We start from the raw sequence: 24,554 nt of genomic DNA, 5'->3' as shown, positions 1-24,554 counted from the left end.
TCAATTTCACCTGTTGGTAAATTGTCTAATTTCCACCTGGTGGAAATTAGACAATTTGCAAGACAACCCCTATAACAGGAATGGATTTGCAGGTGGTGGCCACAGACCATTTGCCTGTCCTCATCTTTTCTGGCCGATCTTTGGTTAGTTTTTCATTTTGCTAGTGCCCTCACCACTAGAGGTGGCATGAGGCGGTATCTGCAACCTACAGAAGTTGCTCAGGTAGTGCAGCTCATCCAGGATGGCACATCAATGCGTGCTGTGGCAAGAAGATTTGATGTGTCTCCCAGCACAGTGTCCAGAGCATGGAGGAGGTACCAGGAGACAGGCCAGTACACCAGGAGACGTGGAGGGGGCCGCAGGAGGACAACAACCCCGCAGCAGGACCGCTATCTGGTCCTTTGTGCAAGGAGGAACAGGAGGAGCACTGCCGGAGCCCTACAAAACGACCTTCAACAGGCCACTAATGTGCAGGTTTCTGCTCAAACAGTGAGAAACAGAATGCATGAGGATGGTATGAGGGCCCGACGTCCACAATTGGGGCCTGTGCTCACAGCCCAACACCGTGCAGCCCGATTGACCTTTGCCAGAGAACATCTTGGTTGGCAGATTCGCCATTGGCGCCCTGTGCTCTTCACAGATGAGAGCAGGTTCACACTGAACACATGTGACAGACGTGAGAGAGTCTGGAGACGCTGTGGAGAACGTTCTGCTGCCTGCAACATCCTCCAGCATGACCGGTTTGGCGGTGGGTCAGTGATGGTCTGGGGAGGCATATCCTTGGAGGGCCGCACAGACCTCTACGTGCTAGCCAGAGGTACCATGACTGCCATTAGGTACCGGGATGAGATCCTCAGACCCATTGTCAGACCATATGCTGGTGCAGTGGGCCCTGGGTTCCTGCTCATGCATGACAATGCTCGTCCTCATGTGGCCAGAGTGTGTCAGCAGTTCCTGTATGTCGAGGGCATTGATGCTATGGACTGGCCTGCACGTTCCCCAGACCTGAATCCAATCGAGCACCTCTGGGACATCATGTCTCGTACCATCCGCCAACGCGATGTCGCACCACAGACTGTCCAGGAGTTGACCGATGCCCTGATCCAGGTCTGGGAGGAGATCCCTCAGGAGACCATCCGTCGTCTCATCAGGAGCATGCCCAGACGTTGTAGGGAGTGCATACAGGCACGTGGGGGCCACACACACTACTGAGCCTCATTTTGAATCGTCTTGAAGAATTTCCGCAGAAGTTTGATCAGCCTATGTTCTCATTTTCCACTTTGATTTTGAGTATGATTCTGAATCCAGACCTTAATGGGCTAATGATTTTGATTTCCATTGATCATTCTCAGGTTATTTTGCTCTAAACACATTCCTCCGTCTAATAAATAAAGATTTTCAGCTGAAATATTTCATTCATCGAGGTCTATATTGTGTGTTTAGGTGTTCCCTTTATTTTTTTGAGCAGTATATTTTTGGAATGTGTGTGTGTTAGTTAATGTAGATAGCGGGACCGAAAACTAAAGCATTTATGATCCTAATTCTTTTTGGAGGTGGTAGGTATTGTCTTAGAGAGTAAGGGAAAAATCCCAGAAAATTAAAATTATACATAATTATGCATAAATATGCAAAATATGAATTTTTCTAAAAATGGCTAAAAAACCACTTTTCTCGGCATTTCAGATGATTCTGAGCATCTTTGATTTTTTCACCTATATAAAAAAAAATTTCTGGGACTTAGAAATGTGGCATTATGCAAAATAAATGCATTTTTGCAAAAATGCACTTATGATCCTAATTTTTTTTTTGGAGGTGGTAGGTATTGTTCCAGAGAGTACCAGAAAAATAGCAGAAAATTAAGATGATTATAATAATTATGCATAATTATGCAAAATATGCATTTTCTAAAAATGGCTAAACCCACTTTTCTCGGCATTTCAGATGATTCTGAGCATTTGTGGGGAGGGAGTTGGAGTGGGGGCGGGTAAACCACTTTTCTCGGCATTTCAGATGATTCTGAGCATTTGGGGGGAGGGAGTTGGAGTGGGGGGGGGGTTTAGGGGCAGGGGGAAGGCGGTTAGCTGGCAGGATGAAGAGGAGGGAGATTTAGACGGGTGGATAACCAAACCGCTACATTGTAGCGGGGTTCTTCTAGTGTCCTTCATATTACAAAGTGTAGACAACTGGAAATGAGTCAGTGTGGGTCTGCATAACCGGCTCATATTAGATCTACATAGAAACCCGTGCTCAATCCATCGCCAATGTGAGGAGGATATTTTTTCCAACTTTTGTCCCAAAATTCAGTCGCTGATCATCAGTAAGATAAGAGCAGGGAGCTCTGGCTTGAACTACTCCGACAATAAAACTATAATAAAAAAATTCTACAGCTCCCGGCTCTTGTTAGTGGGAGCCACAGGATGCAATCATGCACACAACCCAGAGGTCTGCAGACTGTGAAGCACACACAGATGTTGTGGCAAAGCTGCTGCTAAGCCACAAGCGACGCCATATAAGATTCATCGTTTTCCCATTAAGATACAAGGAGATAAGCCTTCTATGACCCCCCCCTCCTGAGTTATCTGGATGTGGATGGTACATTCACTGCCCAGCAAAACCCAACCTTCAGACACCTCACATTGACAAGCCATAAAGAGTAAATGTCTCTTAAGATTTCATGCTGTGTGCACTGTCAGACTATAGATAGATGTGGTTTTAAAGTGGATCTGACACACTACTGGGCTTAAAGTAACATTACCAACAAGATGATTGTTGATAAATATCTTTGACAGAACTTATCTTGGAAACCACTTACTAAATAACTGGAATATTATGCATATATTCAAAAAAGACTTAGGGAGATAATAGCGTGACTATATTTTTGAGAGTAGCAATGACATATTGTGCATGACAGTGCAAAACAACTCAGTTTAATTTGCCAGATTAATTAGTCATCTGTTGACTCATACTTAACTGCACAAAGGGAGAGTGGCGTTTATGAACCGTATCTTCCAAGAATGTCATGAAACCTATTCTTTTTTTCCAAAATGTATTTGGAAGTGTCAAGTTCTCCCAGGCATGTCTTTAAAAACCTCTTAAAGCATTTAAAATATTTTGAAGGTAAATCGCTATTGCGAGATGCGCCCGAAAACAGCAAGGCGAGAAATACATGGAGCAAGGAAGACAGACACAGAGAGAGAGAGAGAGAGAGAGAGAGAGAGAGAGAGAGAGAGAGAGAGAGAGAGAGAGAGAGAGAGAGAGAGAGAGAGAGAGAGAGAGAGAGAGAGAGAGAGAGAGAGAGATACTGATTGATTGATTACCCCGAACACCTGGCCAGCTCTTCTTTATCTGGGCTTTCGGGGCATCAAATCGCACATATGTTCCTCCTGCAAAGTCATCTATGGTGTCATCTGTGGGGGACACCACTATTCCCCCATTACCCTTAAGACAGAGACAGGGAGGGAGAGAGGGAAAGAGAAAGAGAGAGATAGCTTGACCTTTAACCAAGTCTTTATGGTCCAATTTTTCATTCACATTAAGATAACAATATCAACAATATTAACACAGATACTCATATACATATTGAAACACAACAATCCCCATACACAGTAAAAACAAAAGATACAGACCTTCCCTTTTTTCAGAAATTAAGAAGAGGCAATTGGTTTTCTACAGGGCACAGAACATCTCCATGTCCCCAAACAGAAACAAATTCTTCTAAGTTTGAAGTTATTTTGAATAAACATAAACTCAATTTTCAGCGGAGCAGCCACTAGACCCCTGAACATGAGTGTAGCATCTGTGGACCCCGTGCCTTTCATTTGGTTTCTTCTGCTAAGCCAAAATGCTAATTTTTCCCTGACCTATCAGAAAATTAACCAAGGTGACAAGTCTGCACTGTGCTGCCGTGTACCTTGGACCAAAGAAAAACAGGCTGTCTTCGAGAACCTCTCCTAAACCTCTGAGCCACTGCTGCAGTACAGAGAAAAGAGGGCTCAACCTGGGACGTCTGAGCCATAAGTGTTGTAGTTTTTTCATAATTACAGAAAGAGCAGTGGCTCCCTGCCCTAGGATCAATGGGTGCTGCATGTCTGTTCGTAGCCACAGCTCCATGTACCACCCTCCACTGTCGATTCATGGTGCGTTTCTCTATGGGGGGTTTGTACAGGGACCTCCAGCTGCCCCTGGGGGATGAGCCTGGTGCCAACACACTCAACCACTTCGACTCCTGCACGCCGGCTGGTGATGTTCTGTTGAGAACCTTTACAGTGACTGCATATAAGGTCCTCTTTGATGTACTTGAGAAGTCATGTAGTTCTGGTGTTTTGAAAGACAGAATGGCCCCATTCACTTCCTCCTGCTCCTCCACTGCTCCACGGACAGACAAAGATGGAAAAACAGGCTGCATAGCTGGCTGATCATCTCCACACTCTGCTCCTAGTGCCTCTCTGAAGAAGCCAGGAAGTGCACTGATCACTTCCTCCAACAACCTCTCCATTAAATGAAGCAATTTAAAGCCAGTCTCTTGGCTCAAAATGTCAGCTGTCTTCCACTGTCCTCCTGATCTGAGACATGCTAACTTAGTAAGTCCAGCTCTTGTGAGGGATCTCCATACACTTATGGAGCTGAGCATCCTGTAATGTATCAGTAGGTTATAGAACAGTGGTTCCTCCCGTACACCGCCATAGATCTAGGAGTAGTCTCTGTTAGTGCTTAAGACTGTTCCCCAAGCTCGGAGGACAGACTGATAGAAGGGTGCCACAGTGAACTCCATGCCAACTACGTAGGTCCAGAAGGAACAAATGTTTGTCATAGTTCAGGTTCATAACCCTACGAAGCAACACAGATGCTGTTTCACTCCAAAGTCATTGGCTATGGTATAAAAGTCACTGCACAGTTTGAAGGCGAAAAGCTGTGATACAACTGTGGAGGTCAATTAGGCCCTGGCCTCCTTCTAACACTGGTAGGAACAGTACAGCAGATTTGGTCCAGTGAAAGCCTCCCCAGAAGAAGTTCACCACCACCAAGTTCTGTACTTCTCTTATGAGCGTGTCCGGAGGTTCTACAACTGTAAACCGGTGCCAGAACATCGAGGCAATCAAGTTGTTAACAATCAAAGACTCTCCCCCTATAGGACAACTGAGGCTGGGTCCAAGTCCATCTAGATAATCGGGCACTGATCTTTTCAATTAAACCCTCCCCGTTTTTGCTCAGAAAGCAGTCACAACTCAGAAAGACACCTAAGTATTTCATCCATTCTGTACTCCACTGCAGCCCAGCTGGTAATGTTGGCTTCTCTTTATTGTTCCACTCCCCCAGTAAGAGACCCTCAGATTTTGACCAAGTGACTTTTGCAGAGGAAGTTTGTTCATATAAGGCCAATTTCTGCTTGTTATGAAAACCATGACATCGTCAGCGTATGCTGATAAGCTAACTGTATTGAAATTCAATCGGAATTTCAGGACCACTGAGCTCTCACTCCTCCACCGTCTCATCATTTGAATTCCTTTCCTTTAAAACCTGCTCAATGGCTGTCATTCTCATCTACCGGCCACCCACACCAAATCCATCTTTCCTGTCTGACCTCTCTGAACTCCTCACAATAGCCTCATCTCTCTCCTCACACTTACTACTGCTTGGTGATTTTAACATCCACATTGATTTACCCACCTATAAGTTTGCATCAGAATTCATCACTCTATTGGACAATTTCAACCTCATCCAGCACGTCACTTTCCCCACCCATGTCAAAAGCCATATCCTTGACCTGGTCTGCTCTGTCAATCTACCGGTACACAACATCCATCCATCCCCATTTCCTCTGTCAGACCATAATCTCATCCATTTCACTATTCCATTCCCAACTCCTTGGCCACACCTCCTCAGAGAAATAACATTCCGCAATACTAAATCTACTGACCCCCTCCAACTCTCTGATGTGCTCTCCTCTGCTCTCCCCCTGGAACCAGCCTCTACCTCACCTGATGATCTCACCAATCACCTCAACACCACTCTGTCTGCCTCCCTCAACACACTGGCCCCTCTCAAAACAAAAACAGTCTCCTTCAACACCTCTGCACCCTGGTTCACACCTGAGCTCCGCACAATGAAACAGACTGCCCACCAACTGGAATGACTCGTCAAGAAAACATCTCTCACTGTACATCAAGAAGCCCACAACCTCCACCTCTCTGCCTACAAAAATGCCCTCACCGCCGCTAAGTCTGCCTTCCACCATCATTAACGATTCCAACCGTAACACCCACATCCTCTTCTCCACTGTAAACAACCTCCTCAAGCCCCATGCCGATGCCCTCTCCAACTCTACTGCTGAACCATGCAACTCATTTCTCCAATTTTTTGCAGACAAAATCGCCGCTATCAACAAATCACTGTCCCCTGCATCTGACTGGGCAGCAGCTACTCCGGCCCCTCTTCTCCCCATTCCTCTTGACCTCCCTACCCCTTCCCCTGATCGCCGCCTCTCCCGGTTTGTTCCAGTTGCCCCTACCACTATCTCTGAACTCATCAGCTCATCAAAAGCCACAACCTGCTCCCTTGATCCCCTCCCCACCCCCCTACTGAAGAAATGCCTCCCTGCCCTATGCCCCTACCTCACCAACCTTTTCAATTCCTCACTGTGCTATGGAATTGTCCCCTCTGCCTACAAAACTGCAGCTGCCACCCCAATTCTCAAGAAACACAGTCTTGATCCATCCTGCCTCAACCACTACTGGCCAATTTCCAATCTCCCCTTCCTCTCTAAAACCCTGGAACGCATTGTCGCCACACAACTCCAAACCTACCTACACTCCAACAACCTACTTGAATCCCTCCAGTCCGGTTTTCGCCCACTCCACAGCACTGAAACTGCACTCCTTAAAGTACTTAATGACCTCCTCACCTCTGCTGATGTCCATGCTTTCTAACATGTTTAGTAATGTTTCTGGTGTTAGTTTTAATGTTTATTCTGGTCACAAGGGGGCGCTTTAAGTGAAGTGTTAAGCCCGGAAGTAGGAGAGTAAGAGAGGTGTGTTAGTAACCATGGATAGCAGATGCACTAGCAAATGTACCGTTGTGGTGGACACGTATTGGGGACAGAATTCAACCCAGAGCCTCACCCACAGCATTCCATAGCTCTGAGGTAAACTGTGGCCCACGGTCAGATGAAAGGTCGGAAGGCGTTCACCGAGACTAAAGCTGCGCTCTCCCAGGCTACCCTGCTAGCGCATCCTTCACCTACAGCGCCTATTTCCATAACCACGGATGCACCGGACTATGCTGTTGGTGCGGTTCACGAACAGTGGGTGGGGGGGGGGGGGGCTTGGCAGCCTTTGGCCTTTTTCAGTCGCCAGCTTACACCCCGAGAGCGCAAGTATAGTACTTTTGACAGGGAACTCCTCGGTCTCTGGCTCGCCGTCCGGCATTTCCGTTTCCTGCTAGAGGGCCGCGAGTTTACTGCGTACGTGGACCACAAGCCCCTCACGTTTGCCATGTCCAAGACGGCCGAGCCATGGTCCGCTCGCCAGCAGCGACAACTCTCCTACATTTCGGAATTCACTACCGACATCCAGCACGTCGCTGGTAAGTCTAACCAGGTAGCTGACTGCCTCTCTAGGGCAGTGATTGGAGCGGTCCACCTAGGCCTGGACTATGCACAGATGGCCGCTGACCAGGCCACGGACCCGAGCATCCTCCGTCTCCGGACCTCCGACACGGGGCTCCGCCTGCAGGACGTTCCTTTCAGCGACACAGGTGTCACCCTCCTGTGTGACGTCTCCACAGGACAGCCCAGGCCCATCGTCCCGCACAGCTGGAGACGCCCCGTATTTGAAGCTGTGCACGGCCTCTCTCATCCAGGCGGTAAGCCATCCGTGCGCCTGACCTCTGCTAAGTTTGTGTGGGAGGGACTTAAGAGAGACGTGAAAGCGTGGGCCGACTCGTGTGTTGCCTGTCAGCGGGCTAAGATACACCGCCACATTAAGGCGCCCCTGGAACGCTTCGCAGTGCCGGAGAGACGATTTGACCATGTCCACGTCGACCTGGTTGGTCCCCTACCCCCCTCCCATGGGTTCACCTACCTCTTCACTTTGGTGGACAGGACTACGCGCTGGCCTGAAGCTGTTCCCCTGGCATCCACGACGTCTGCTGATGTGGCCCGGGCTTTTATTGGGTCGTGGGTCTCACGTTTCGGTACGCCTTCCGACCTTTCATCTGACCGTGGGCCACAGCTTACCTCAGAGCTATGGAATGCTGTGGGTGAGGCTCTGGGCGTCAAGCTTCATCGCACTACCGCCTACCACCCTCAGGCGAACGGCCTATGTGAGCGCTTCCACCGGTCCATGAAGGCTGCGCTTCGGGCTACTCTCAAGGACTGCAACTGGGTTGACAAGCTCCCATGGGTCATGCTGGGCCTGCGGACCGCCCCGAAGGAAGACCTACAAGCCTCCTCTGCGGAGCTGGTGTACGGCACGCCGCTGCGAGTCCCAGGCGATTTCATGCCCAATGCAACGCGTCCCTGGTCAGCTGTGGACCAACGAGCCTCCTTGCTGGACGGGGTCAGAGCTTTCACACCCGTCCCTACCGCCCAACACGGCGCTCCGGTGTCCCAGGTGCCCCCAGGTCTGCAGTCAGCGGACTACGTGTTCATCCGTCACGACGCACACCGCCCCCCTCTGCAACCCCCTTATGACGGCCCCTTCCGCGTCCTGGAACGGGGAACTAAGCACCTGGTGGTGGATTTTGGGGGCACGGCCGAGCATGTTTCAGTGGACCGAGTTAAACCCGCACACCTGGACTTGACGCAGCCGTTGGAGTTAGCCCAACCTCCTCGTCGCGGTCGTCCCCCGGCTCCGCCTCCTCCCCCCGTGGAGGCCCGAGCTGCCTCTTCTGCTCCTCAGGCCGACCTCCACAGGCCCGCGTCAATGCCTCCCAGAGACACTCCGGCCCCTGTTATCCGGAGCCGCCGCGGACGGCCTGTCGTCCACCCGCGCCTGCCTGACTTCGATTACTAGGGCGAATTCTGGGGGGGCTCATGTGGTGGACACGTATTGGGGACAGAATTCAACCCAGGAACTAAGGGTTAAGTCATGGTTGCCCTGGCAGGTTTGTAATATTTGCTAGTAATATTTGATTTGCTAATGTCCCTTACGGCTTTCCGTAGCGCCACAACAAAGTCACGTGATGTACGTAACAACGTCAGTGGGAATCCGGTCGGTGAATAAACACCCAGCACGAGAGAAGTCGTCCTTGCTTTATTAATGTTATAAGTTAACATAGCCAGAGGGCACAGAACATTACATGGTGTCAGAGTAGCGGAGTTTAAATACCCAATATGGATTCGTACGGCGTTCCAGCTCCACGGATGGACTGGGAATCGGCGAACTTACCTGAAGCATGGAGACGATTTCGACAAACAACGGAGCTAATGTTCACGGGCCCCCTGCGCGGGAAGAACGAAGAGGAGAAATGCAGCTACCTCCTGCTCTGGATAGGGGAAAAAGGGCGAGATGTGCACAACACTTGGACACTCAGCGGAGAACAAGCCAAGAAGCTAGAAACGTACTACGATAAGTACACTGAGTACATCACCCCCAAAGCAAACCCGATTTATGCCAGATATAAATTTCATGAAAAGATGCAGGGAGAGAGTGAATCCTTCGAACGATTTGTAACTGAGCTAAAGCTCCTAGTCAAAGACTGTGGCTACCCAAATGCCGACGAGATGGTCAGGGACCGCATCGTGTTTGCCACCAACTCACCCAGAGTGAGAGAAAAGCTACTTAGCCAGGGAGCTGAGCTAACGCTAGAAAAAGCCATAGATGTAGCCCGCTCACACGAGCTAGCAAAGCAACAGCTAACGTTTATGGGCCAGGGCAGCACACATGAAACGGTGCACGCAATAGGCAGAAAGACTTACAAACCGAACGCACCCAAAGCAGCTAACGCTAACTTCAGACAAAGGGACGTTAGCACCGCCGCTAGGGCGTGTAGCTATTGTGGAGGGCTACACGGCGCTAAAGCCACTTGCCCAGCTAAGGGTAAACAATGCATTAAATGCAAGAAGCTCAATCATTTTGCTAAAGTATGCAAGTCTAGCTCCCAGGGACAGACAAAGTACTACCGCGGCACAGTACATGCCGTCGGAGAGAACCCAGAAGAGTACACCACTGACAGAGAGCAGGAAGAACTGTACTTCGACAACATTACAGTGGAGAGCACCGCTGTGGGAGAACAGACAGAGCTGTACATAGACTGCATCTCAATAGAGAACAACGGAAAAAGCAACGAGCAGGCTTACGTAGAGGTTGGAATTGGCACACCTCCACAGAAGGTAAAGTTTAAACTAGACACTGGGGCACAGGCCAATACTATTCCCACCAACCTGTTCCAGGCGCTGTTCAAAAATGTGACACTGAAACCAGCAATACACAGACTCACTGAATATGGAGGAGGCGCGCTGAGCGTGAAAGGCACATGCAAACTCAAATGTAAGTACAGAGACAATGCAATTATGCTGGACTTTTACGTCATTGACACAAACGCCCCACCAGTCATGGCAATGAAAACATGCCGTGACCTAAACTTGGTAAAAATAGTGATGGCTGTGAGCGAGGAAAACAATGTCACATCACAGAGCATAATGGATGAGTATGCAGATGTTTTCCAAGGAATAGGAGAGTTCCCAGGCGAGTGCACCTTCCGCGTCACACCAGATGCAACGCCGGTCGTCTGCCCGCCACGCAGAATCCCCATCGCCCTACGCAGCAAACTGAGGGACGAGCTTGACAGCATGGAGAAAGGCGGCATAATCTGTAAGGTAACAGAACCCACAGAATGGGTGAACGCACTCGTCATTGTTGAGAAGCCAAAGACAGGCAAACTTAGAGTGTGTTTAGACCCCAGAGCTCTTAACAAAGTGATACAACGACCTCACTACCCCCTCCCCACGCTGGAGGACGCCACCACAAAGCTTGCTGGAGCTGAGTACTTTAGCGTGTTAGACGCGCGGTCAGGCTATTGGGCCATCAAACTGAGCACTGAATCCTCAATGTTGACGACATTTAACACAGTGTTTGGCAGGTATCGTTTCCTCAGACTGCCATTCGGAATCGTGTCCGCTCAAGACGAGTTCCAGAGACGCGTGGATGAAACATATGAAGGATTGGACGGTGTGACGGCCATAGTGGACGACATACTAGTGTTCGGCAAGACTAAAGAGGAACATGACCAGCGTCTCAGAGCGATGCTGAAGCGCACAAGGGAGCGAGGGGTGCGGCTCAACCCCGACAAGTGTCACATATGCGTGTCCGAGGTAAGCTACTTCGGCCACACGCTCTCACACGAAGGCATCAAACCAGACCCACACAAGGTGAAGGCGGTCAAGGACATGCAACCCCCACAGAACAAAGCAGAGCTGGAGACAGTCCTCGGCATGATCAACTACCTCGCCAGATTTGCTCCACACCTCTCACAGATAAACTCACCCCTCAGACAGCTTCTGAAACAGGACAGTGAGTTTGTATGGGATGCAGTCCATGACAAGGCGTTCCAGGAGATGAAGAATCTCATTACACAGCACCCAGGTCCAATACTCTCATATTTCAACCCGCAGAAAGAGCTGCGACTCCAAGTGGATGCATCCAAAAGTGGCCTTGGGGCTGTCATGCTCCAAGATGGCAAACCAATTGCCTATGCGTCCAAGTCACTCAACAGCACTGAAGAAAACTACGCACAGATAGAGAAGGAGCTCTACGCTGTGGTCTTCGGCTGCAAGAGGTTCCACGAGTACATGTACGGACGAAAAGTGATTGTGGAGTCAGACCACAAGCCTCTGGAGGCAATATTAAAAAAGCCACTGGCAGCAGCACCACCCCGGCTGCAACGGATGATCCTGGCGCTCCAAAAATACGACATCCAAATCATCCACCGCCCCGGTAAGGACATACCGGTGGCCGACACACTGTCACGCAAGTCAATAGAACACCACGACAGTGACCTACAGGAAGGGATGGAGGCCCAAGTGCACACAGTCCTCAGCAACATCCCTGTGAGCGACACAAGACTCACAGAAATCAAGCAGGAAACAGCGCAAGATCCACAGCTCACCGCACTCAGACGAGCCACACTCACTGGCTGGCCAGACACAAAGAAAAAGTGCCCGCCCAGCATCCAGGAATACTGGAACCACAGAGCAGAAATCTCAGAAATGGACGGTATCCTGTTCAAAGGTGAGAGAATCATTGTCCCCCAAAAGCTTCGCAAGGACATGATACAGCGCATCCATGCCAGCCACCTTGGCGTGGAAAAAAGCAAATGCCGAGCAAGAGACTTACTGTTCTGGCCTGGCATGGGGAAACAGATCGAGGATGCGGTAGCAGACTGCAGCATATGCCAAGAACGGCGCAGCGCAAATGCAAAGGAACCAATGATGTCACACGCCATACCCGAGCGGCCGTGGCAAGTGATAGGCACAGACCTATTCACATGGAACTCACAGGACTTCATAGTCACTGTGGACTACTACTCCAGATTCTTCGAGCTAGAGAGACTTTACAGCTGCACCTCATCTGCCGTCATCATGAAGCTGAAAGCAGCAATGGCTCGACACGGAATCCCCGAGACTATCATCAGCGACAACGGTCCGTGCTACAGCTCTGGTGAGTTCCGCAACTTCTCACAGACATGGGGTTTCTCACACACCACCACAAGCCCCCACTACCCACAGAGCAACGGCCTCTCCGAGAAGACTGTCCAGACGGCCAAACGCATCCTGGACAAAGCCAAAGCTGAGAACAAAGACCCCTACATGAGCTTGCTGGAGTATCGCAACACACCGGTGGACAACCTGAAATCACCGGCACAGCTACTGATGAGTCGGAGGCTGCGGTCCATTCTCCCATCAACAGCAAAACACCTGCAGCCACAGATCGCCAGTCAGGAGGATGTTCACAAAAGGAGAGAGGTATGTCAACAGCGCCAGCAGGCATACTACAACCGAACAGCCAAACCTCTGCCCCACCTGCCCGCAGGCACACCAATCCGCTTCCGGCAGGAGGATGGATCCTGGAGACCTGCAACTGTGGAAAGACCAGCGAACACAGACAGGAGCTACCACATCCAAACCAAAGAAGGTCAGATCTACCAACGCAACCGTCAACACCTGCGACAAAGCAGAGTGAACACTCACACTACGCACACACACACTTCACAGCAGACTGTTACCAGCGCTAACAACAACACACAAGCCCATCAGCAAGAGCATGCTGAACCTCCAGACACGAACAATCAGCGACAACCAGACACACAGCCTGGTTACACCACGAGGTCAGGTCGCACGATCAAACCAAGACAAATCCTTGACTTATGAATGTTAAAAAAAAGAGAATTTTACACCAACCTGTACTATACCTGCTATGTTTTGAAAAGAAATATTTACAGCGTTCACTTACCTTGTGTACCTACCTGCTGTTTGCAGTTACCAGTAATGAAATGAAAAAAAAAAAAAAAGATGAAATGTTATTACGGTGTCACATTTAGACAGTGAGGGAAATGTTTTACACTACTTTGTTGCAGTCCAGTTATATAAGAGTTCCACTTTCATATTCTTTCTTATTAAGATTGTATTCGCTTATAAACGTGCTCAACGTGGTCTGTATCTCTGCAGAGAAAGCAGCACTTTTCAGAAAAAGGGAGATGTAATATTTGCTAGTAATATTTGATTTGCTAATGTCCCTTACGGCTTTCCGTAGCGCCACAACAAAGTCACGTGATGTACGTAACAACGTCAGTGGGAATCCGGTCGGTGAATAAACACCCAGCACGAGAGAAGTCGTCCTTGCTTTATTAATGTTATAAGTTAACATAGCCAGAGGGCACAGAACATTACAGGTTAACGCAGGGTTAAGTTATGGTTGTCCAGCGAGTTTTCTGGTTATTCTTGCCACCTCCGCTCAGTCGAGCTGTGGGTTTTGTTGTCTCTCTGATTTACCGTGGATTAAAGAAAGTTGCCTACACGGCTAAAGTGTGAACCTACGGTCTTCTCCGTTACTTCGGCTCTACACCGTTGTCGTTATGCAAAAGTTTCTCTAAAGATTCCAAAACGCAGCTTCATGATATTTGAGTTATTATTTCAAAACTACACTGGCGACGAGGATTAAATTTTTTTCCACTAACATGGCTGCTGCCATGCCTTTGATATACGTGACGAACAGAACTCAGCTGTCTGGTGGAAGAAGTAGCTACAACGCTTTGAAAACTTCGTAGTCGCCCTGGATGTAAAGGATGACACAAGAAAGCGTGCGATGCTTCTACATTATGCAGGGGAAGGCGTACAGGACATCTTTGATACCCTCACTGACACCGGGGAAGCAATGGACTATAAACGAGCCAAAGACAAACTGAGTGAGTACTTCTCCCCTAAAATCAACAGTCTACGACAGTGTTTCTCAACCCAGTCCTCAAGGACCCCCTATCCTGCATATTTTCTTTGCAACCCTGAATAGGCACCTGTTTGTAGTTATTCAACCAATCAGCAATGAATTTTGTCAGACGTCGCACACCTTGCATAATTAAGTGCCGCGAGATGATTGGTCGAGTAAGTACAAGCAGGGCTACCTATGCAGGGTTACAATGAAAATCTGCAGGATAGGGGTTCCTTGAGGACTGGGTTGAGAAACACTGGTACGAGACCTACAAATTCAGACAAGCCAATTAACTAGCAGGGGAAACACTCGACTCCTATCACACCAAGTCGCAAGTAGCAGCAACTTGTGACTTTACTGATGTTGAAAGAGAGATCAAAACTATGATCATTCAAACGTGCACATGTAATAAACTGCGGCGTCACTCGCTACAGAAATCAGAGATGGCGTTGACCGAACTCCTCTAACTCGGTAGAACCATGGCACTTGCAGAAATTCAAGCATCCAGAATGGAACAAACAAAAACGTGCAGCTCAACGTAATCTAAGGGAAGATGTTGTAATATTTGCTAGTAATATTTGATTTGCTAATGTCCCTTACGGCTTTCCGTAGCGCCACAACAAAGTCACGTGATGTACGTAACAACGTCAGTCGGAATCCGGTCGGTGAATAAACACCCAGCACGAGAGAAGTCGTCCTTGCTTTATTAATGTTATAAGTTAACATAGCCAGAGGGCACAGATCATTACATGGTGTCAGAGTAGCGGAGTTTAAATACCCAATATGGATTCGTACGGCGTTCCAGCTCCACGGATGGACTGGGAATCGGCGAACTTACCTGAAGCATGGAGACGATTTCGACAAACAACGGAGCTAATGTTCAAGGGCCCCCTGCGCGGGAAGAACGAAGAGGAGAAATGCAGCTACCTCCTGCTCTGGATAGGGGAAAAAGGGCGAGATGTGCACAACACTTGGACACTCAGCGGAGAACAAGCCAAGAAGCTAGAAACGTACTACGATAAGTACACTGAGTACATCACCCCCAAAGCAAACCCGATTTATGCCAGATATAAATTTCATGAAAAGATGCAGGGAGAGAGTGAATCCTTAGAACAATTTGTAACTGAGCTAAAGCTCCTAGTCAAAGACTGTGGCTACCCAAATGCCGACGAGATGGTCAGGGACCGCATCGTGTTTGCCACCAACTCACCCAGAGTGAGAGAAAAGCTACTTAGCCAGGGAGCTGAGCTAACGCTAGAAAAAGCCATAGATGTAGCCCGCTCACACGAGCTAGCAAAGCAACAGCTAACGTTTATGGGCCAGGGCAGCACACATGAAACGGTGCACGCAATAGGCAGAAAGACTTACAAACCGAACGCACCCAAAGCAGCTAACGCTAACTTCAGACAAAGGGACGTTAGCACCGCCGCCAGGGCGTGTAGCTATTGTGGAGGGCTACACGGCGCTAAAGCCACTTGCCCAGCTAAGGGTAAACAATGCATTAAATGCAAGAAGCTCAATCATTTTGCTAAAGTATGCAAGTCTAGCTCCCAGGGACAGACAAAGTACTACCGCGGCACAGTACATGCCGTCGGAGAGAACCCAGAAGAGTGCACCACTGACAGAGAACAGGAAGAACTGTACTTCGACAACATTACAGTGGAGAGCACCGCTGTGGGAGAACAGACAGAGCTGTACATAGACTGCATCTCAATAGAGAACAACGGAAAAAGCAACGAGCAGGCTTACGTAGAGGTTGGAATTGGCACACCTCCACAGAAGGTAAAGTTTAAACTAGACACTGGGGCACAGGCCAATACTATTCCCACCAACCTGTTCCAGGCGCTGTTCAAAAATGTGACACTGAAACCAGCAATACACAGACTCACTGAATATGGAGGAGGCGCGCTGAGCGTGAAAGGCACATGCAAACTCAAATGTAAGTACAGAGACAATGCAATGATGCTGGACTTTTACGTCATTGACACAAACGCCCCACCAGTCATGGCAATGAAAACATGCCGTGACCTAAACTTGGTAAAAATAGTGATGGCTGTGAGCGAGGAAAACAATGTCACATCACAGAGCATAATGGATGAGTATGCAGATGTTTTCCAGGGAATAGGAGAGTTCCCAGGCGAGTGCACCTTCCGCGTCACACCAGATGCAACGCCGGTCGTCTGCCCGCCACGCAGAATCCCCATCGCCCTACGCAGCAAACTGAGGGACGAGCTTGACAGCATGGAGAAAGGCGGCATAATCTGTAAGGTAACAGAACCCACAGAATGGGTGAACGCACTCGTCATTGTTGAGAAGCCAAAGACAGGCAAACTTAGAGTGTGTTTAGACCCCAGAGCTCTTAACAAAGTGATACAACGACCTCACTACCCCCTCCCCACGCTGGAGGACGCCACCACAAAGCTTGCTGGAGCTGAGTACTTTAGCGTGTTAGACGCGCGGTCAGGCTATTGGGCCATCAAACTGAGCACTGAATCCTCAATGTTGACGACATTTAACACAGTGTTTGGCAGGTATCGTTTCCTCAGACTGCCATTCGGAATCGTGTCCGCTCAAGACGAGTTCCAGAGACGCGTGGATGAAACATATGAAGGATTGGACGGTGTGACGGCCATAGTGGACGATATACTAGTGTTCGGCAAGACTAAAGAGGAACATGACCAGCGTCTCAGAGCGATGCTGAAGCGCACAAGGGAGCGAGGGGTGAGGCTCAACCCCGACAAGTGTCACATATGCGTGTCCGAGGTAAGCTACTTCGGCCACACGCTCTCACACGAAGGCATCAAACCAGACCCACACAAGGTGAAGGCGGTCAAGGACATGCAACCCCCACAGAACAAAGCAGAGCTGGAGACAGTCCTCGGCATGATCAACTACCTCGCCAGATTTGCTCCACACCTCTCACAGATAAACTCACCCCTCAGACAGCTTCTGAAACAGGACAGTGAGTTTGTGTGGGATGCAGTCCACGACAAGGCGTTCCAAGAGATGAAGAATCTCATTACACAGCACCCAGGTCCAGTACTCTCATATTTCGACCCGCAGAAAGAGCTGCGACTCCAAGTGGATGCATCCAAAAGTGGCCTTGGGGCTGTCATGCTCCAAGATGGCAAACCAATTGCCTATGCGTCCAAGTCACTCAACAGCACTGAAGAAAACTACGCACAGATAGAGAAGGAGCTCTACGCTGTGGTCTTCGGCTGCAAGAGGTTCCACGAGTACATGTATGGACGAAAAGTGATTGTGGAGTCAGACCACAAGCCTCTGGAGGCAATACTAAAAAAGCCACTGGCAGCAGCACCACCCCGGCTGCAACGGATGATCCTGGCGCTCCAAAAATACGACATCCAAATCATCCACCGCCCCGGTAAGGACATACCGGTGGCCGACACACTGTCACGCAAGTCAATAGAACACCACGACAGTGACCTACAGGAAGGGATGGAGGCCCAAGTGCACACAGTCCTCAGCAACATCCCTGTGAGCGACACAAGACTCACAGAAATCAAGCAGGAAACAGCGCAAGATCCACAGCTCACCGCACTCAGACGAGCCACACTCACTGGCTGGCCAGACACAAAGAAAAAGTGCCCGCCCAGCATCCAGGAATACTGGAACCACAGAGCAGAAATCTCAGAAATGGACGGTATCCTGTTCAAAGGTGAGAGAATCATTGTCCCCCAAAAGCTTCGCAAGGACATGATACAGCGCATCCATGCCAGCCACCTTGGCGTGGAAAAAAGCAAATGCCGAGCAAGAGACTTACTGTTCTGGCCTGGCATGGGGAAACAGATCGAGGATGCGGTAGCAGACTGCAGCATATGCCAAGAACGGCGCAGCGCAAATGCAAAGGAACCAATGATGTCACACGCCATACCCGAGCGGCCGTGGCAAGTGATAGGCACAGACCTATTCACATGGAACTCACAGGACTTCATAGTCACTGTGGACTACTACTCCAGATTCTTCGAGCTAGAAAGACTTTACAGCTGCACCTCATCTGCCGTCATCATGAAGCTGAAAGCAGCAATGGCTCGACACGGAATCCCCGAGACTATCATCAGCGACAACGGTCCGTGCTACAGCTCTGGTGAGTTCCGCAACTTCTCACAGACATGGGGTTTCTCACACACCACCACAAGCCCCCACTACCCACAGAGCAACGGCCTCTCCGAGAAGACTGTCCAGACGGCCAAACGCATCCTGGACAAAGCCAAAGCTGAGAACAAAGACCCCTACATGAGCTTACTGGAGTATCGCAACACACCGGTGGACAACCTGAAATCACCGGCGCAGCTACTGATGAGTCGGAGGCTGCGGTCCATTCTCCCATCAACAGCAAAACACCTGCAGCCACAGATCGCCAGTCAGGAGGATGTTCACAAAAGGAGAGAGGTATGTCAACAGCGCCAGCAGGCATACTACAACCGAACAGCCAAACCTCTGCCCCACCTGCCCGCAGGCACACCAATCCGCTTCCGGCAGGAGGATGGATCCTGGAGACCTGCAACTGTGGAAAGACCAGCGAACACAGACAGGAGCTACCACATCCAAACCAAAGAAGGTCAGATCTACCAACGCAACCGTCAACACCTGCGACAAAGCAGAGTGAACACTCACACTACGCACACACACACTTCACAGCAGACTGTTACCAGCGCTAACAACAACACACAAGCCCATCAGCAAGAGCATGCTGAACCTCCAGACACGAACAATCAGCGACAACCAGACACACAGCCTGGTTACACCACGAGGTCAGGTCGCACGATCAAACCAAGACAAATCCTTGACTTATGAATGTTAAAAAAAGAGAATTTTACACCAACCTGTACTATACCTGCTATGTTTTGAAAAGAAATATTTACAGCGTTCACTTACCTTGTGTACCTACCTGCTGTTTGCAGTTACCAGTAATGAAATGAAAAAAAAGATGAAATGTTATTACGGTGTCACATTTAGACAGTGAAGGAAATGTTTTACACTACTTTGTTGCAGTCCAGTTATATAAGAGTTCCACTTTCATATTCTTTCTTATTAAGATTGTATTCGCTTATAAACGTGCTCAACGTGGTCTGTATCTCTGCAGAGAAAGCAGCACTTTTCAGAAAAAGGGAGATGTAATATTTGCTAGTAATATTTGATTTGCTAATGTCCCTTACGGCTTTCCGTAGCGCCACAACAAAGTCACGTGATGTACGTAACAACGTCAGTCGGAATCCGGTCGGTGAATAAACACCCAGCACGAGAGAAGTCGTCCTTGCTTTATTAATGTTATAAGTTAACATAGCCAGAGGGCACAGATCATTACAGATGTTCTGGCAGTAGATGTGGGGAGGGGAGCTGTAAAGAAAAGATGCTACAACTGCTCTGGTATCTTTCCCCACCGTGACGAAATGCCGTGCCCGGCACGGGGGAAAACATGCAGCGCGTGTGGAAAACAAGGAAATTTATAAAATGTTGTCGCTCTAAGCGGCCACAAGGGGGCATGAGAGGTCGACATGAAGTGTATTACGTACACACCAGTGGAAACAGTGGCATCACATCTCAAGAAACTAGCAACGCAGGCACAGAATCTTCTGAAGAGTATCTTTACACAGTCTCCCAACCAAAAGCAAATCTCCCACGTGCAAAGATAAAGGTTAGTGACTGCAATATAAAAGGGATGCTTGATACAGGGGCAACTGTGAATATCATCGATGAAACAACTTACCAGAGACTGAGATAGAAGCCCTCACTCACCAAATGCACGGTTCCCATATTTCCTTATGGTTCACGCACACCACTGCCTGCCCTAGGAAAATTCACCACACAGGTCGAATCCAAATCTCGCTTCACAAATGCAACATTCCATGTGCTACAAGGAAGAAATGGCAGTCTACTGGGCTATGACACTGCCAGTCAACTGGGACTAATCAAAACCATGATAGCTGGCTGCATCCCATGTCAGGCTGTTGTGCCTAATCACACGCAAGAACCTCTGAGCTACCATCGTCACCATGGGAAAAAGTTGGTGTGGACTTCTGTGGTCCATTCCCTTCTGGCGATTACCTTTTGGTGGTCATAGAAGAATACTCCAGGTATCCAGAGGTAGAGATTCTGCAGTCCACGTCAGCCAGAGCCACAATCCCTAAACTAGACAAAATATTCCCTGCACTGGGAATTCCACTGGAGGTCAAAACTGACAACGGCCACCCTTCCAAAGCTCAGGATATGCAGACTTCGCTACATACTTGGGTTTCAGGCATAGGAATATAACTCCGATGTGGCCTCAGGCCAATGCTGAGGCTGAACGCTTCATGCGTACCCTTGAAAAGACCATACGTGCTGCCCACGTTGAAGGTCGCCCATGGAAACAGACTCTGTACGCATTCCTCCGCAACTACTGTGCCACGCCTCGCTGCTCAACTGGAATGGCGCCTGCAGGTGTGCTGTTCGGTATGCCCCTCAGAATCAAGCTGCCAGAATCTCCTCTTCCATTCCAGTCTCAGGCTGATGCAAAGCTACGACAAGCAGATGCAGTGGCAAAGAACAGGATGAAACACAATGCTGACAGGATGTGCCATGCTGCTCCTTTGGCTGTGAAAGTAGGCGACAGGGTCCTGTGTCGTCAAAAGAAGGAACGGAAACTATGCCCTGCTTACAATCCCCGCCCATACAGGGTCATCGCCATCAAAGGCTCCATGGTAACAGCCAAACACAATGACCATGTCATCACCAGAAACTCATCCCACTTCAAGATCCTCCCGGTGGCTGAAAATCACACTCTCAGCAATGTGGTTTGAAAGGCATGGACTGGACCGAAATCCACCCTGAACAAATCCCAGAGCCCTTAGCCCCTAACCCCCCTAGGCCACAGTCACCTGTTCAGAGATACCCAGTCAAGATAAACAGAAGACCCCCATCATACCTCACTGACTTTATAAAGTGAACTGACTAAAAGGTATAATGCAAGAGAAAGTTTTGGTTGGACTGGTTAATAGATATTGTTAAAAAATGTAAGGAAAGGAGGGTTGTAATGTCCATGCTTTCTAACATGTTTAGTAATGTTTCTGGTGTTAGTTTTAATGTTTATTCTGGTCACAGGGGGGCGCTCTAATTTAAGTGTTAAGCCCGGAAGTAGGAGAGTAAGAGAGGTGTGTTAGTAGCCATGGATAGCAGATACACTAGCAGATGTGCCGTTGTCGTTATGCAAAAGTTTCACTAAAGATTCCAAAATGCAGCTTGCTATTTCACAACTTTACACTGGGTTCGAACCCCAGGCGGTCCCAGGTCCTTTCTGTCTGGAGTTTGCATGTTCTGCCCGTGTCTGCGTGGGTTTTCTCCGGGTGCTCCAGTTTCCTCCCACCATCAAAAAGACACGCACGTTAGGGTTAATGCATTGTATATGTCAGTATGTCTGTTCAGAAACGACTGACATCAAAATTAACGTTTAATTCTATTATTCAAACAAATTAAAATGGCCGCTGTCCAACGCCTGTAAATACTGCAACGCCTCGGTGGTAGTCATGGTGCGTCTGAAACGGCGGCTGTACCCAGACATGTTGGCCATAATCAAACATCAAGTTTAGACGATTACTCTGCACTGGAGAACGCTAATGTGTTTCTAGGACAGAGCAACGAACGTTGTGAAGGAAATGACGCGGGTTGACAGTAGGACGGCCATTACACGTGGGTAGTAGTAGTAGTAGTAGTAGTAGTTACGTGGCTGTTATCCTGGAAGAAGAAGGGGTTTTCGGTTTAAACGTTGATGGACCAGAAACGCGGGTTCCGGGTTGATAGGCCGGAAACACGGTAGATTGAACAATTTTCTGGCGGATAAGCATAAACTACTTTGACTGTAACATCATGTCAACTAGTTCAGATGGAGATAATGGGAAATAAATGGATTGGATCACACCAAGGTCTATGAAGCAGAAAAGGGCTTTGAAAGGAATAGATAGACGAGACAGAGCGAGAAGTTGGTCGGTTGACAGTGAGGAAAAGGGTAATAATACCTACAAAAAAAAAATCAAGAACAAGCCAGAATGAAAGGCAGATAATCATGGATCAAGCACAAGAAACCGAGTGGAAAGTAATAATCGAATTTAATCAGGGTGGCGGGCACTATCACCCGATTAAACTTACCAGAGCGATCGAGGATGAGATCGGTAGACTCAAATAAGCGAGGTTTATTAATAACAAACGAGTGTTGATACATGCGTGCAGCAAACAACAGCAAGAAAAGATACTTAGAATGTTGTCACTATAAGGGGAAAGGATGAAGGTGTGGAAATTGCAGGAAAGCAGAGACGGACAATTTCTCTCATTGGTTACACGAACACGTGTGTCATTTAGTCTTCCGTATAAAATCACCATCTCAGCCATGGACATATAAAGAGTAGACGCCGCATTGGCTGTTGGGGCGCGAGAAATACGGCCGCCATCTTGGACCGGTCATCCTACGAGTTGCCTAGCAGCAGAATACACGACTGAGAAAGATGCCAGAACACTGTTCAGCATATTCCTGCTCCAATCGACGGACTGTCGAAAACAGGGCTCGGGGGATTACTTTTCACAAGTAAGATTGAACATCACTATTGGTTGTATTTTGTGAATATATTACTGTACTGTATTTATGTCCAACTGCAAAATCATAGCCAGCTAGCTAGGCTATGCTCAGTGCCGGTGTTCACCCGGCTATGAACTGAGACTTTATAAGTCATATTCCATAACGCTGACTTTACAACTGACAAAAGAGTGATATTGTAACCAGTTATTTTCTTGCCCGGTGCGGGATTCGATACGCGGTATACTGCACCCCAAGGCGTCATCACTAACCGCTCGGCTAAAGGATCAGAGCTGTTACTTAGGAGCTAACGTGTGTTATTACTAGTTTACACTATTGTACAAATAAAACAATATTAACGTTACTGGTATTATATTGACCAGCGAATTTTACACAGGTGGCCCAGACTGTATTATTCACATGTAATCCATCCTAACAACAGTAAGATAGGGGAGAAGCGGGCCGAAAGTAACACGCCGCGAAATTAGCACAGAGCTTTTTTCCAAGGAAACAAAACAGGACGTGACGCAATTAAGTCAGTGTGTGTGTTTATAAGACCCCTCCCTTCTCCCAAAAAATTGGCGCGATACGCAGTTATTTAAAAAAGTTATAGAGCGAAAGCTGTCCTGTGACGTGCGAGCCTTGTCAGAGATGCTGCTGTGCCATCATCACGTGACGAGAGCTGCCCGCCACCTTCTAGCCCTGAAACACAACGGCGGGCGGCCTAGTGATCCCATCACAAGGCACAGGGAAGGTTTGATTTCATTATCTTGTTTTAAAAAATATTTTAATCTTTGTATATTAAAGTTGCTTTGTTCTTTGTTCTTATTTTCTCTGTTCTGTAAAGTGTCTTTGAGCACTGTGTAAAGCGCTATATAAATATAATGTATTATTATTATTATAAGGTGCTGAGAGCTGCAGAGAGGGTGATTCGCCAAGCTGCAACAAAGCAAACTCCAAAGCTGTCTACAGTCACCCACATCGTCCGAGAGGAGATTGGCACGGAGGATGTTTTTCTGCTTGGGGAACACATTGAGGAGACACAGTTTGGCATCGACAACCACCACTACAACTTGTTGTCTTTGGTTGTGTCTCTGTTTCTCAAGATAAGGTTGCACCACATTGCAAAACTCACCTCTCTTGACCTGCAGAAAGGGAGCATGAGAAAGAAACTCTGCAAAACAGTTCTCTTTCAAGGGTTTTAGGGGTTTCATGTCAAACTTTAATTAGCAACTTTTATTTTTTCCCCTACATTGTTATGCTACATTGTTTATATATTTATCTCTCTTTAAAATATATATGTATATCTGTATTTATTTGTTATTATTACATCATACTATTGGATATAATTACGATATTATTACAGTATTATACCACTTTATTATACACACACACACACACTGTATACTTCCTACCCTCACATGTAAATATTTTGTGTTGTTGTCAGTGTTTACGTTTGTCCATTGTGTGTAATGTACTGGTCACCTATGTAAGCAACTTTGTACATGTGCAAATATGGTTTGGGGCGGGGATTTATATATATTTTCATTTTCTCTGATATATAACAT

The 24,554-nt window shown here is 48.2% G+C and overlaps 1 protein-coding gene across 1 annotated transcript in view; it reads right to left on the bottom strand.

Annotated features, from left to right (window-relative positions):
* slc29a4a (solute carrier family 29 member 4a) overlaps nucleotides 1-24,554 on the bottom strand; it is a 51,042-nt gene that overhangs the window by 7,115 nt on the left and 19,373 nt on the right. The window contains exon 7 of the mRNA XM_056287721.1: nucleotides 3,318-3,438. Within this exon, the coding sequence (XP_056143696.1) occupies nucleotides 3,318-3,438 (121 nt within the window). The remainder of the gene's footprint in view (nucleotides 1-3,317; nucleotides 3,439-24,554) is intronic.

The sequence above is a fragment of the Lampris incognitus genome, chromosome 10 (assembly GCF_029633865.1).
Source record: "Lampris incognitus isolate fLamInc1 chromosome 10, fLamInc1.hap2, whole genome shotgun sequence".
Lineage (NCBI taxonomy): Eukaryota > Metazoa > Chordata > Actinopteri > Lampriformes > Lampridae > Lampris > Lampris incognitus.
This window is presented reverse-complemented; position numbering and strand designations above follow the sequence as displayed.